This window comes from Schistocerca serialis, chromosome 4 (assembly GCF_023864345.2).
Source record: "Schistocerca serialis cubense isolate TAMUIC-IGC-003099 chromosome 4, iqSchSeri2.2, whole genome shotgun sequence".
Taxonomy (NCBI): domain Eukaryota; kingdom Metazoa; phylum Arthropoda; class Insecta; order Orthoptera; family Acrididae; genus Schistocerca; species Schistocerca serialis.
The window spans coordinates 110,888,256-110,901,878 of NC_064641.1; the positions used below are offsets into that span (position 1 = coordinate 110,888,256).

Consider the following 13,623-nt stretch of genomic DNA (forward strand, 5'->3'; position numbering starts at 1 on the left):
CCATGACAACACAGCTAACTTTTTCTGTCTTTAATATTTTAGTTATTATGAGTACCATGTGTGTTTCAACTAGTGGAGATGACAATTACAATGAAATCATCTTTTGAGAACCAGCGAGCATCACACCAAATAGTTGTGTGCCTTCCTAGCGAGTGACAGAGCTGGTGGGTGGAAACTTGTCACCAATCTGGTCCAAAAATGTTTGGATCAGTGGTCTCTAGTGCACTGTAACAGAGTGTGAAGCACAATCCCTCAGACTGTCCTGCCAATGCAGAATTACTACTACTTTTCCAGATGGTCTGCAGTTTTTGTTTCACTTAAATGTCTAACAATCAATAAGAAAAGGAAAATTTTATCTGGATCTTAGTGCAGCTTCAAGGACTACATTGACTTATAAAATGTTTCACATACAGACATAAAATAATCATAATATTGATAAATAAGTATGTTCATGGGTTTTGTTTCATCCTCCTCTGAAGTTACGATATTCGGCTCCTTAGTGAGTGCCAAATGTCGATCGGAAATGTGTAATATATTCAAACTATGGCATCTGCATCTCCAGTCTTTCTGGCCTCTTTGTTACTGATACTACGATGTCTGGGGTGTAAAAAATGAATGTGTGAGATGTGAAGCGCTAAAAATAGCGCAAGGAAGAATGAAGCTGTGGATCAGTTATTAATTTTGTTTATGAACTCTGCATTATACGAGGGTCACTCCAAAAGAACCACACACTATTTTTTTTTAATCCATCTTTTATTCTACATGTTTGAAAGTTTTACAGTGTGTAGATGCATCCTTTAGGAACAATATTTTCAATTTTCATTTCTCCACATAATTTCCATCCCTGTCAACTGCTTTACACCATCTTGGAACCAGCGCCTGTATACCCGCACAGTAAAATTCTGGACCAACCTGTTGGAGCCACTGTTTGGCAGCATGCACAAGGGAGTCATCATCTTCAAACCTTGTTCCATGAAGAGAATCTTTCAGTTTCCCAAAGAGGTGATAGTCACATGGAGCCAGGTCAGGGCTGTAAGGCAGGTGTTTCAGTGTTGTTCATCCGAGGTTTTTGATTGCTTCCATGGTTTTTTGACCGACATGTGGCCGTGCATTGTGGTGCAACATCAAAATATCCTGCTTTTGTCGATGTGGTTGAACACGACTCAGTCGAGCTTGAAGTTTTCTTCAGTGTCGTCACATATACATCAGAATTTATGGTGGTTCCACTTGGCATGAATTTCACAAGCAAGAGTCCTTTGGAATCGAAAAACACCATAGCCGTGACTTTTCCAGCAGAAGGTGTGGTTTTGAATTTTTTTTCCCTTGGGTGAATTTGTATGATGCCACTCCATTTATTGCCTCTTTGTCTCTGGTGAAAAATGATGGAGCCATGTTTCATCACCTGTCACAATTCTTCCCAGAAATTCATCTCCAACATTCTCGTACTGTTCCAAAATTTCGCTACATACCGTTTTTCTTCTTTCTTTGTGAGCCCCTGTCAACATCTTGGGGAACCCACCTGGCACAAACCTTTTTTAATGCCAACACTTTCAGTATTCTGCAAACACTTCCTTCCCCTATCCCAACGTAGCATGACAATTTGTTCACTGTGATGCGTCTGTCAGCAGTCACCATTTCGTTAACTCTCTGCACATTGTTGGAGTGTGCGCAGTATGAGGCCTGCCGTTGCGAGGACAATCCTCAATTTTGCTGTGCCCGCTTTCATCACGTAACCTGCTTGCCCACCGACTAACTGTACTGCGATCGACAGCAGCATCTCGATACACCTTTTTCAACCTCTTGTGGATGTTTCCCACTGTCTCATTTTCACAGCACAGGAATTCTATGACAGCATGTTGCTTCTGATGAACGTCAAGAGTAGCAGACATCTTGAAGGCATGCTGTGACGGCGCCACTCACGGGAACAGGTTGAACTAAGTTTGAAAACAAGCGGGAAGAATGTATCTACACACTGTAAAACTTTCACACATGCAGAATGAAAACTGTATTTTTAGAAAAATAGTGTGCATTTCTTTTGGAGTGACCCTCGTATCATACAAAAATACATGCATCATGAAAAATGTGTTATTACTGACTGTGATGTTTGTACATAACTATTTCCTCCTTTGTCTTGCGGTAGAAGAAAATGGACCTTTCTGTTAAACCATTTTTGCTTGCAGTTTGTCTTCTGTTAACTCCTAACTCAGTCCAGATGACATCTCACTTTTTCGTTCCCTGCAAGGTGCAGTAGGACCCACGTGACAACAGGTATGTTAGTACTATTGTGTAACAGACAAGCTCTGCAGTTCAGCATAACAAGAAAGTGAGGGGTCTCACGAATTGTAACACCAGCTATATGATCATAATAAAAACAAAATTACATTGCCATCAACAGTTTCTGCCAACAAAATGAACAGGAATATATCAATGGTCAATTCCCCTAACTAGAATTATTATTGCCAAATGCAATTTTTTTAAATTTAAAATGCCTCTGTCATAAAAATCCGATTATGTAACAAGTAAAATGAAATGAAACGAAAAAGAAGGTGGCTTACCTGCATGATCGTCACTGCGCCATATGTCACTGCTGTCCAATATATGGATCCAACAACAATGCCAGCAGCCATGAAAGGGCACACTTTTATGACAATACTATCAAGTGTGTCTAGTATAAACACCACTGTGCCTGATTTAAAAAAGGAAACATGTTGAAAAAACACTAGCCATTACTATACATCCAGCAAATTTATTTTTCTGTGGTGGAACTTACCCACATTAGGAATTAAAATTATGTATTCTGTTCCACACTGTGGACAAGTTACACGGCCGGAAGGATTTCCTTTTTGTTTCTATCTACCCATCGTTGTATGCAGGACTGATGAACCTGTTTCACAGTAAAATACTTTGTTATTTAAGAAGTACTAAATTTAGTTAACATTTGCATATTGTTCAAGTTGGCACTAAGTATTTCCAATAAAAGGATTCATGTTATGAGGGGAAAATTTTATGTATTAAGTGCTGCAACTCCCATGGCATTTATCCCTTCCAGAGGCAAAATTTAAGGTTCATTGTAGAGTAGTATAGGTTACATCCATTCTAGTTTTGTATTTGAAAATTAGCAGTATTAGACTCATCTGTGAGTAGCTTTAGTTGAGAAAGTTCAGTATACCCAACCATTTAAGTAGAGAGACACAAGTGTGGACTTCTTACTTAACTAATTGTGCATTCAGTACCTTTAACAGCATTCCAAAAAAGAATGTTGTCCTACAAAATATCAACAAATGGAAATATGCAATATTTTGCACACATCAAAAGAAGATGGCCTGAATGCAATTTTTCTCCTCAACAAACATGGCACATGAATTGTTAAAAGGTAAGTTACACTTTGTTCCAATGGTGTGCACTTACTTCCTAAAAATGTATTCACTGCAAGTTCCATTGTTTACGACAGTAAATACTAGGAGCTTACCTGCTGCAACATATCTGACTCTCACGACTGCATAGTCCAAACATCATTATTATTAACATTAAACAATGGGAAGGTCAGGATAGACAACTGTATTATGAAAAGGACTGATTGCTACTAACTATACAGAGGAGACACTGAGTTGCAGACTCGCACAACGAAAAGACTGCTACACATTAAGCTTTTGGCCAAAGGGGTTTCTTTCAAAGTAGCATTATTGTTATTGTTACTACAACAACAACTACTACTACTACTACTACTACTACTACTAGCTGTATCCTGCCACACATTGCTGTGGCTCAGGTGGGGTGGGGTGAGGGGGAAGGAAGGAAGGAAGGAAGGAAGGAAGGAAGTGGGGGGGGGGGGGGGGGGGGGGGGGGGGGAGAGAGAGAGAGAGAGAGAGAGAGAGAGAGAGAGAGAAGTTTCTAAAATGTATGACAACTGGATATACATCCTGATCTCCTACTCCTGCCCGTCTATGTCCTCCTCCTCCTCCTCCTCTCTATCATCTTCTGCCCCTTTCTCGGCCTAAAAACTCCTTTTCAATCTCTATGTCCATTTCCTTCCCACCCCTCTGTCCATCTCCTCTTTTTGTAACATGTATGGATATAATTTTTTCCATGATCTGATTCTGATGAAATATAGTGCATACAGTGCACAAAGCTCTACTCACATTATCTGCAAAATCTCTTGAAATTTCATCTAATGGTTTTAGAGATTAAAATATCCAAACAGACAGACAGACAAAAAAAGACACTACAGTCGTACAGTTTTATTATTAGTATAGATACTATGAGGACTGATCAGAAAGTTTCCGTTGGAAGGCCTTACTGTCCAGAATCTGTATGCCACGCAAGCAAAACTGTTGTGAGCACTGAGGCAATAATCCCACAGAAGCACCAAGTTGAATATGCCTGTCTCATAAAAAACTGTGTTCTAGTGCGTGAAGAAGTCTGTATCTGCCTGTTGCACATCCTCATCTGACAGAAATCGTTGACCCTTTAACACCCTTTTTAAGGGACCGAATGGGGATCACCATGGGAGAAAACTGGACTACAGGACGGGTGCTCAAGTGTCTCCCACTCGAGTTGGTGCATAATGGATCAGACTGGCCACCCAGATTGAATGGAATCTTATGTCAAATTGCGATCAGCATGGAAGTCAGAGCACCATTTCACAACAGTGGTTTTCAACAGTCATGTTGCCCCATACGCATTCTTCATTCTCAGAAGGCTGTCAACTGGTGTTGGTCCTTCAGCAGCCAAGAACAGAAAAAACAGCACATTGGCCCTGTTTGAATGCATTTGGTAGTAATGTTGTCATAATTCATGTTTCCCCTTTACCTTACGCACAACAGAAAGACAAGAATGCCACACTAATCCTTGCCTACATGTCAGTGCTTATGTATCCCCATCAGAGATGCACTACGCTGCATATATGCTACAGCAACACAATCAAATGCAAGCTTTTTGATCACTCCTCGTATATATTTTTACAACATAACCTTATATATATTTACACAACATATGTCACTCCAGTAGGTATGCAAAAACATATGTGTATTCAAATACAACATTGTTTCAAAATTTAGAAGGAATCTAAGAATTTTGGAGATTTTTGCTAACAATGTATCCCTTTTATGCTGAAACATCATACATACATTCATTAATCAGTGTGCCTGTGGAGTATGCTGAAAAAAATAATAGTTCTATTTCTGGCACCAGGTGAAAATACGAAACTGTAAGCAGTCACAATGTGGTGTGGGTGCAGGGAAAAAAAGGAATGATCAAAAACAAAGAAGAACCACATACAAGACAGAATCCAACTTAACACGGTATGTACCCAATGGATATGGACATTTTGGTATTAGAAAATGTATTAAACATACGGTAAAGTAAAGTTTTACTATTTTAAGAACTTAAGAAGAAAGATCCTACCCCCATGAACCATGGACCTTGCCGTTGGTGGGGAGGCTTGCGATACAGATGGCTGTACCGTAGGTGCAACCACAATGGAGGGGTATCTGTTGAGAGGCCAGACAAACGTGTGGTTCCTGAAGAGGGGCAGCAGCCTTTTCAGTAGTTGCAGGGGCAACAGTCTAGATGATTGACTGATCTGTCCTTGCAACACTAACCAAAACGGCCTTGCTGTGCTGGTACTGCGAACAGCTGAAAGCGAGGGGAAACTACAGCCGTAATTTTTCCCGAGGGCATGCAGCTTTACTGTATGGTTAAATGATGATGGCGTCCTCTTGGATAAAATATTCCGGAGGTAAAATAGTCCCCCCCTTCAGATCTCCAGGCAGGGACTGCTCAAGAGGACGTCGTTATCAGGAGAAAGAAAACTGGCGTTCTACGGATCGGAGCATGGAATGTCAGATCCCTTAATCGGGCAGGTAGGTTAGAAAATTTAAAAAGGGAAATGGATAGGTTGAAGTTAGATATAGTGGGAATTAGTGAAGTTTGGTGGCAGGAGGATCAAGACTTTTGGTCAGGTGAATACCGGGTTATAAATACAAAATCAAATAGGGGTAATGCAGGAGTAGGTTTAATAATGAATAGGAAAATAGGAATGTGGGTAAGTTACTACAAACAGCATAGTGAACACATTATTGTGGCAAAGATAGATTTGAAGCCCACGCCTACTACAGTAGTACAAGTTTATATGCCAACTAGATCTGCAGATGATGAAGAATTTGAAGAAATGTATGATGAGATAAAAGAAATTATTCAGGTAGTGAAGGGAGACGAAAATTTAATAGTCATGGGTGACTGGAATTCGACAGTAGGAAAAGGAAGAGAAGGAAACGTAGGAGGTGAATATGGATTGGGGCTAAGAAATGAAAGAGGAAGCCGCCTGGTAGAATTTTGCACAGAGCATAACTTAATCATAGCTAACACTTGGTTCAAGAATCATGAAAGAAGGTTGTATACATGGAAGAACCCTGGAGATACTAAAAGGTTTCAGATAGATTATATAATGGTAAGACAGAGATTTAAGAACCAAATTTTAAATTGTTAGACATTTCCAGCGGCAGATGTGGACTCTGACCACAATCTATTGGTTATGAACTGTAGATTAAAACTGAAGAAACTGCAAAAAGGTGGGAATTTAAGGAGATGGGACCTGGATAAACTGACTAAACCAAAGGTTGTACAGAGTTTCAGGGAGAGCATAAGGGAACAATTGACAGGAATGGGGGAAAAAATACAGTAGAAGAAGAATGGGTAGCTCTGAGGGATGAAGTAGTGAAGGCAGCAGAGGATCAAGTAGGTAAAAAGACGAGGGCTAGTAGAAATCCTTGGGTAACAGAAGAAATATAGAATTTAATTGATGAAAGGAGAAAATATAAAAACGCAGTAAATGATGCATGCAAAAAGGAATACAAACGTCTCAAAAATGAGATCGACAGGAAGTGCAAAATGGCTAAGCAGGGATGGTTAGAGGACAAATGTAAGGATGTGGAGGCGTATCTCACTAGGGGTAAGATAGATACTGCCTACAGGAAAATTAAAGAGACAAATATCAAGAGCTCAGATGGAAACCCAGTTCTAAGCAAAGAAGGGAAGCCAGAAAGGTGGAAGGAGTATATAGAGGGTCTACACAAGGGTGATGTACTTGAGGACAATATTATGGAAATGGAAGAGGATGTAGATGAAGATGAAATGGGAGATACGATGCTACGTGAAGAGTTTGACAGAGCACTGAAAGACCTGAGTCGAAACAAGGCTCCGGGAGTAGACAACATTCCATTGGAACTACTGACGGCCTTGGGAGAGCCAGTCCTGACAAAACTCTACCATCTGGTGAGCAAGATGTATGAGACAGGCGTATCCTCAGACTTCAAGAAGAATATAATAATTCCAATCCCAAAGAAAGCAGGTGTTGACAGATATGAAAATTACCGAACTATCAGTTTAATAAGTCACAGATGCAAAATACTAACGCGAATTCTTTACAGGCGAATGGAAAAACTGGTAGAAGCCAACCTCGGCGAAGATCAGTTTGGATTCCGCAGAAATGTTGGAATACGTGAGGCAATACTGACCCTACGACTTATCTTAGAAAATAGATTAAGGAAAGGCAAATCTACATTTCTAGCATTTGTAGACTCAGAGAAAGCTTTTGACAATGTTGACTGGAATACTCTCTTTCAAATTCTAAAGGTGGCAGGGGTAAAATACAGGGAGCGAAAGGCTATTTACAATTTGTACAGAAACCAGATGGCAGTTATAAGACTCGAGGGGCATGAAAGAGGAGCAGCGGTTGGGAAGGGAGTGAGACAGGGCTGTAGTCTCTCCCCGATGTTATTCAATCTGCATATAGAGCAAGCAGTAAAGAAAACAAAAGAATAATTCGTAGTAGTTGTTAAAGTCCATGGAGATGAAATAAAAAAATCGCCGATGACATCGTAATTCTGTCAGAGACAGCAAAGGACTTGGAAGAGCAGTTGAACGGAATGGACAGTGTCTTGAAAGGAGGATATAAGATGAACATCAACAAAAGCAAAACGAGGATCATGGAATGTAGTCGAATTAAGTCGGGTGATGCTGAGGGAATTAGACTAGGAAATGAGACACTTAAAGTAGTAAAGGAGTTTTGCTATTTGGGGAGCAAAATAACTGATGATGGTCGAAGTAGAGAGGATATAAAATGTAGACTGGCAATGGCACGGAAAGCGTTTCTGAAGAAGAGAAATTTCTTAACATCGAGTATAGAGTTAAGTGTCAGGAAGTCGTTTCTGAAAGTATTTGTATGGAGTGTAGCCATGTATGGAAGTGAAACATGGACGATAAATAGTTTGGACAAGAAGAGAATAGAAGCTTTTGAAATGTGGTGTTACAGAAGAATGCTGAAGATTAGATGGGTAGATCACATAACTAATGAGGAGGTATTGAATAGAATTGGGGAGAAGAGGAGTTTGTGCCACAACTTGACTAGAAGAAGGGACCGGTTGGTAGGACATGTTCTGAGGCATCAAGGGATCACAAATTTAGCATTGGAGGGCAGCGTGGAGGGTAAAAATCATAGAGGGAGACCAAGAGATGAATACACTAAGCAGATTCAGAAGGATGTAGATTGCAGTAAGTACTGGGAGATGAAGAAGCTTGCACAGGATAGAGTAGCATGGAGAGCTGCATCAAACCAGTCTCAGGACTGAAGACAACAACAACAACAAGTAGAAAGATGACTGATACAATCAGAACTTTTAGAACATGCCAAGACACAAAGGAAAATAATTCTGGTACAAGAGACAAGTGGTACCCAATAATACCTGTGTCATACGATCTGACAGCAACGAATTTCTTTGGACCCTTCCAAAAGAAAGATGGGTACTAAATACATTTTTGTGTTATTAGAGTGCTGGTCAAAATATGTAAAACTTTATCCTATTAAGGTAGCCAATACTAACACTGTAATATACTGTTCATGAGAATACTTTGTCAACATTGGAAAACCATGTCAACTGCTTATGGACGATGAATCTAAGTTTACAATACTACCTTTAAAGAGTTTTTGGTGTGGAAAGGCATTAAGCACATAGCAATATCCAAGTATCATCCACAATGTAATCTGAGTGAACGGTTGATGAAGGAAATTGGCGTTCTGTGTAAAACATTCTGCTCTGACAGGCATACTCTTTGGGTTCATCTTATTACAGAACAATTTTAAATGGACCACCACACCTTTCTACAGAGTTATTAGGTGTTGAAGTTTCAGGCAAACATTTTGCAAGAGGACCTCTATTGAAACTGCTTCGTTGGCCCAGAGGCACCATAATACAGCCAAATGATATGCAAGAAGTGGTGATAGACAATATACTTATGCAAGCAAATTCCAGAGAGCACAATTTTAACTAAAACACTAGCGTATCTAATGTCTGTATCAACGATTTAGTACTGGGAAGTATCATCCACTGAGTTTGGGATTAAAAAAGGAAATGAGTAAATTTTTTCTGACTTACATTGACCTTTATAAAATAGTAGGAATTCCACATCCTAAAGTAGTGTTCCTGGTGGATCCAGTGACCAGCTAAAAGAAAGACCTGTATAATACAGAAATGATTATGAAATTCCTTGAAATCGCACAGAGACTACGGTCTTAAGTGGTCTATGCATCTTTAAGTAGGCATGGAACATGAATTAATCAATACAGTTTTACTTTTCCTTTTTCCCTGCATCGATTATTTATCCTCTTATGTTAGTCTTGCTAGGATGGGTAGAATGTGTGCATGCTGTGTGTGGATGCAAGAGAAGATGGCTACAGTTCACAAACAGCTGAATGTGCTTTTGGCTACAGACAGTCACCTTCACACTGCTGTCTCAGGGTTCAGCAGTGGCAGAGAATCTGGCGAGTCACATTGTACACCTCAGGTGTCACTTGTTTCACCCCACGAGCGCTGCCGAGGCACCTACTAGTGCGCCTGACATGGTGGCTCTGCCCTCATACTAGGGTGAGGAGGGATGGTAACACATTCGCATCCCTTGATTTGGAGGGCCAATGTGGAAGTTGGCCATCTGGCCTCACCCATTCACCCTGTGAGCAGACAGGTGGCTACTGCTTCAGCATGGTCCCAGTAAACACGAGCGAAGGTGTTTACTAGTTATTGAGCGCCCTAGGCAGGTAGGATTTAGGGCTGAAATAATACCAACAAGCGCTTGGAATGTCTGCCAGGGTGGGGGTGGGGGTGAGGGACACTCGTCCAAGAAGTCATTTCCAAGTTGCGGCTAATGTCAGCACCAGTTACACCTGTCACATAGGTTCAGAGGTCACCCTCAGTTCATACAGGCAGCTGGTGGAGATGGTGAAGGCTGCTGGTCTTATGTGTGGGGTGCAAGGAGAGCTCGCTATTTGCAGCACTGTTCCCAGAGGTGACTGGGGTCCTTTGGTTTGGAACCGAATATAGGGTCTCAACCAAAGGCTTTGTCAACTCTTGTGAGGGTCTTGGCTGAAGATTTCTTGACATGCATCATCAGGTGGGGATTTGTAGAACTCCCCTTGATAGGTCAGTGGTGTACTTAGCACTTAAAGAAAGCAGCTATCCAGGTAATAGAGTCCTTGTGGAGTGCAAATGAGGATTTTCTTTACACTATGTCATAGACTGAGGTACTCAAATGAACACTTGCCAGTTGATACACACAAGGGAAGTCAGACAGTGTTCAGAAGTTCAGAACTCATATTTTTCTTGAGATTGAGATCTCGCTGAAACCCGAAGTAGAGATATATAGCAAGTCATGGAATGTATATCAGAAAGACAGATTAGAGGCCGTTTGGGGGGAAACCAAGTAAATTGCTGAATGTTTACGGGCCACGTGATCCCACTGTGGCAGTTCTACAGTCATTCAAAGAAAGTCTACGGTCAATAATGCGTAAATTCCCAGATCATGCAATACTATTTGGAGGCAACTTTAACTTAAATGTCTATGGATTCATTGTGGGGAGTACAGACCAACAGTCTTGCGAAGTACGTTTGAACACATTATCTGAAAACTGCTAGAAAGAGCAGACAAGTAGTTGTTGGCATCTCACTCAGGCTGTGAAATGAAATCACTTAACTCCATTAAGATGGGCAGAAAGAAGTTATGGGCAAAGTTTAAGCAGATTCTGAATTGTGGTCTGGAGAATTCTGTGCCTCGTAAGTAGATTAAGGACCAAAAAGACCATCCAAGAAAGTTCTAGTCCTATGTAAAATCGCTAAGTAGGTCTAAGGCTGCAATCCAGTCACTTTTGATCAGACTAGTGTGGCAGTAGAAGATAGCAAAACAAAAGAAAGTTCTAAATTTTGCATTTAAGAAATTGTTGACACAGGAGAATCGTACAAACATATTGTCGCTTGACGTTTGCACAGAGTCCCATACGGACGACTTAGTAATAAGCATCCCTGGCATAGAGGAACTACCGTACTGAAAGAGTTCAAAGCAAATAATTTGTCAGGTCTCGATGAAATTCTAATTCAGTTTTACAGTTTTACACAGTTTATGGCACTGGCCCCTTACCTAGAATGCATTTATCGCAAATCTCTCACCCAGTGCAAAGTCCCAAGCGACTGGGAAAAAGGTGCAAGTGACTCCTGCATATAAGAAGGGCAAAAGAACAGACTTGTAAAACTCCACATCAATAACCCTAACATTGGTTTGCTGCAGAATCCTTGAACATATTCTCAGTTCAAAGATAATAAATTTTCTTGAGACCAAGAAGCTAAGTCCATGAAACAGCATGGTTTTAGAAAGCATTGCTAATGCAAAACTCAGCTTGCCATTTTCTCACGTTGTTAACTGCAGCAGGCAGAAGACGAGCTTCGTTAGCGATAGACAATTTAGCAAGTTTGTCCAAGATAAAACTCACGCCGCTACCTTCCTTCTTTGGCATGCCAGTGTATAAAGTATGTTAGTGAAAGATCAGTGTAATACACGTTTATTTATGTATAAAAGCCAACTTCAAAATTTTCCTTTGTACGAGTCTGCATATACATGATTTGTGTTCCGATTTGAAGTTCCAGATTCATATTTTTTACTGTTGGCATCACTTCTGTATAGAATTTCACTGATTGTACCAATACTCGTTCGTATTGTGCTCTACTGTGACATTCTGAACATCCACAAGTGCAGCAATAAAATCTTACTGTTATTGTCAACTGTAGGCTTAAGGTTAATTGTACCCTTTTAAAATTTTTAAGAATAGGAGGCCTATTGTCGTTCAAAACATTCATTCCCTAATTTCAACGTACAATTACGTGAGAAAGATTGTTTCTGAGAAATTTTGGAAGCTTAAAAAACTATATTTTCGTAAGTTACTGGTACAAGAGTTCTTGGATAACTTATTTCATAGCAAATCAAATCAGTGTTTGCGATTTACAGTTACTGGCAAAAAAAAAAAAAAAAAAAAAAAATAAAAAAATAAAAAAAAATAAAAAATAAAAAAAATAAAAAATAGATAATCCCGAATTTCATTATATATCAATGCAAATAAATATGTATTTTTTAAGAATGTCTGGAAGGTACCATTGCCCTGTACATAATCAGCATGTCATTTAATTACTGTTGCAGGTATTGTAACTAACATATTGTGCTCCATCCCGTTTTTTCTTAAAGAGGAGTAAGTATATCTACATTTATTGTAAATTAACTCTTTTCGAGTTTGCTAATAACTATAATTAACTTCAAAAAGTTTTAGGAAATCAGCAATTTTTACCCCAGTATTTCCTGTTGTGTATTTGCTTCAATTCTTCCAGGGAATCAGTTTTTTTTTTTAGTTCAACAGGTACAAAAGACAACATCACTGCACCAGCCAAAATGAAGCCCCACTGTTAATGTCGTTCTCAAACATGAGAGGAGTTGGTCGACATTCGTAAGCAGCCGGAAATCACCCTTACTACTTTCAAACAAATGGCAGCTGGTGTGAATCAGTGTGTTTGAAGAGCTCCTGAGAGTCATGTACCTGTGATACCTGTATCAGAAGTACCTCAAGTACTATCCTCTCCTGTGTATACTGTCTCCTCTGCAGAAAGTACAGGATCTGTCATTACTTGTACACTTGACTGTGAGTGGCATGTCAATTGTAGATCTAGGCATCCTGTACAGGGTGGATAGGAAGCAGGGAGAACTCAGGGTGTTCTACCCATCCCATAACCAACAAGTTTGAGGTGTTTTCTTTCACTGAAACTGAATCTGAGTCAATGGGACTCATTTCACCTGTTTTGGGGAAACATGACATGTCTAGTGTCAAGAGGAGACAAACGCAAAAGAGTTGCAGTGTATTAATCATCAGCAATTCAAATGTGCCACAAAATGGTACTCCTTACATAAATGGCAGCAAGGGACAGGAAAGGACGCCAGGCACACTCAGTAGGTATGCTTGGGGATCTCATTTGACATGTTGAAGAGGCTATTCCGGCAACCATTTAGGGGACCGGGTGCAACCAACTGCAGACTGTGGCACACATTGGAACAAATAATGCCTGCCGTCTGGACTCCAAGGTCATTCTTGGGTCAGTCCAGCAAGTGACAGAGAAGGTTGGACTTCAACAAAGCTCACAATTTGCAGCATTGAACAAAGCTCACAATTTGCAGCATTGTACGCAGAACTAATCATGGCCCTTTGGTTCCAAGTCGGTGTGGAAGGACTGGACCAGAGACTTCGAAGGTTCCGTGACAATC

General features: G+C 40.2%; 1 protein-coding gene across 1 annotated transcript in view; it reads right to left on the reverse strand.

Moving 5' to 3' along the window:
- The window catches only part of LOC126474134 (E3 ubiquitin-protein ligase MARCHF5-like), an 86,381-nt gene that overhangs the window by 36,330 nt on the left and 36,428 nt on the right, over positions 1-13,623 (reverse strand). Inside the window, 3 exon segments of the mRNA XM_050101571.1 lie at positions 2,556-2,686; positions 2,771-2,851; positions 2,854-2,884. Coding sequence (XP_049957528.1) covers positions 2,556-2,686; positions 2,771-2,851; positions 2,854-2,884 — 243 coding nt within the window.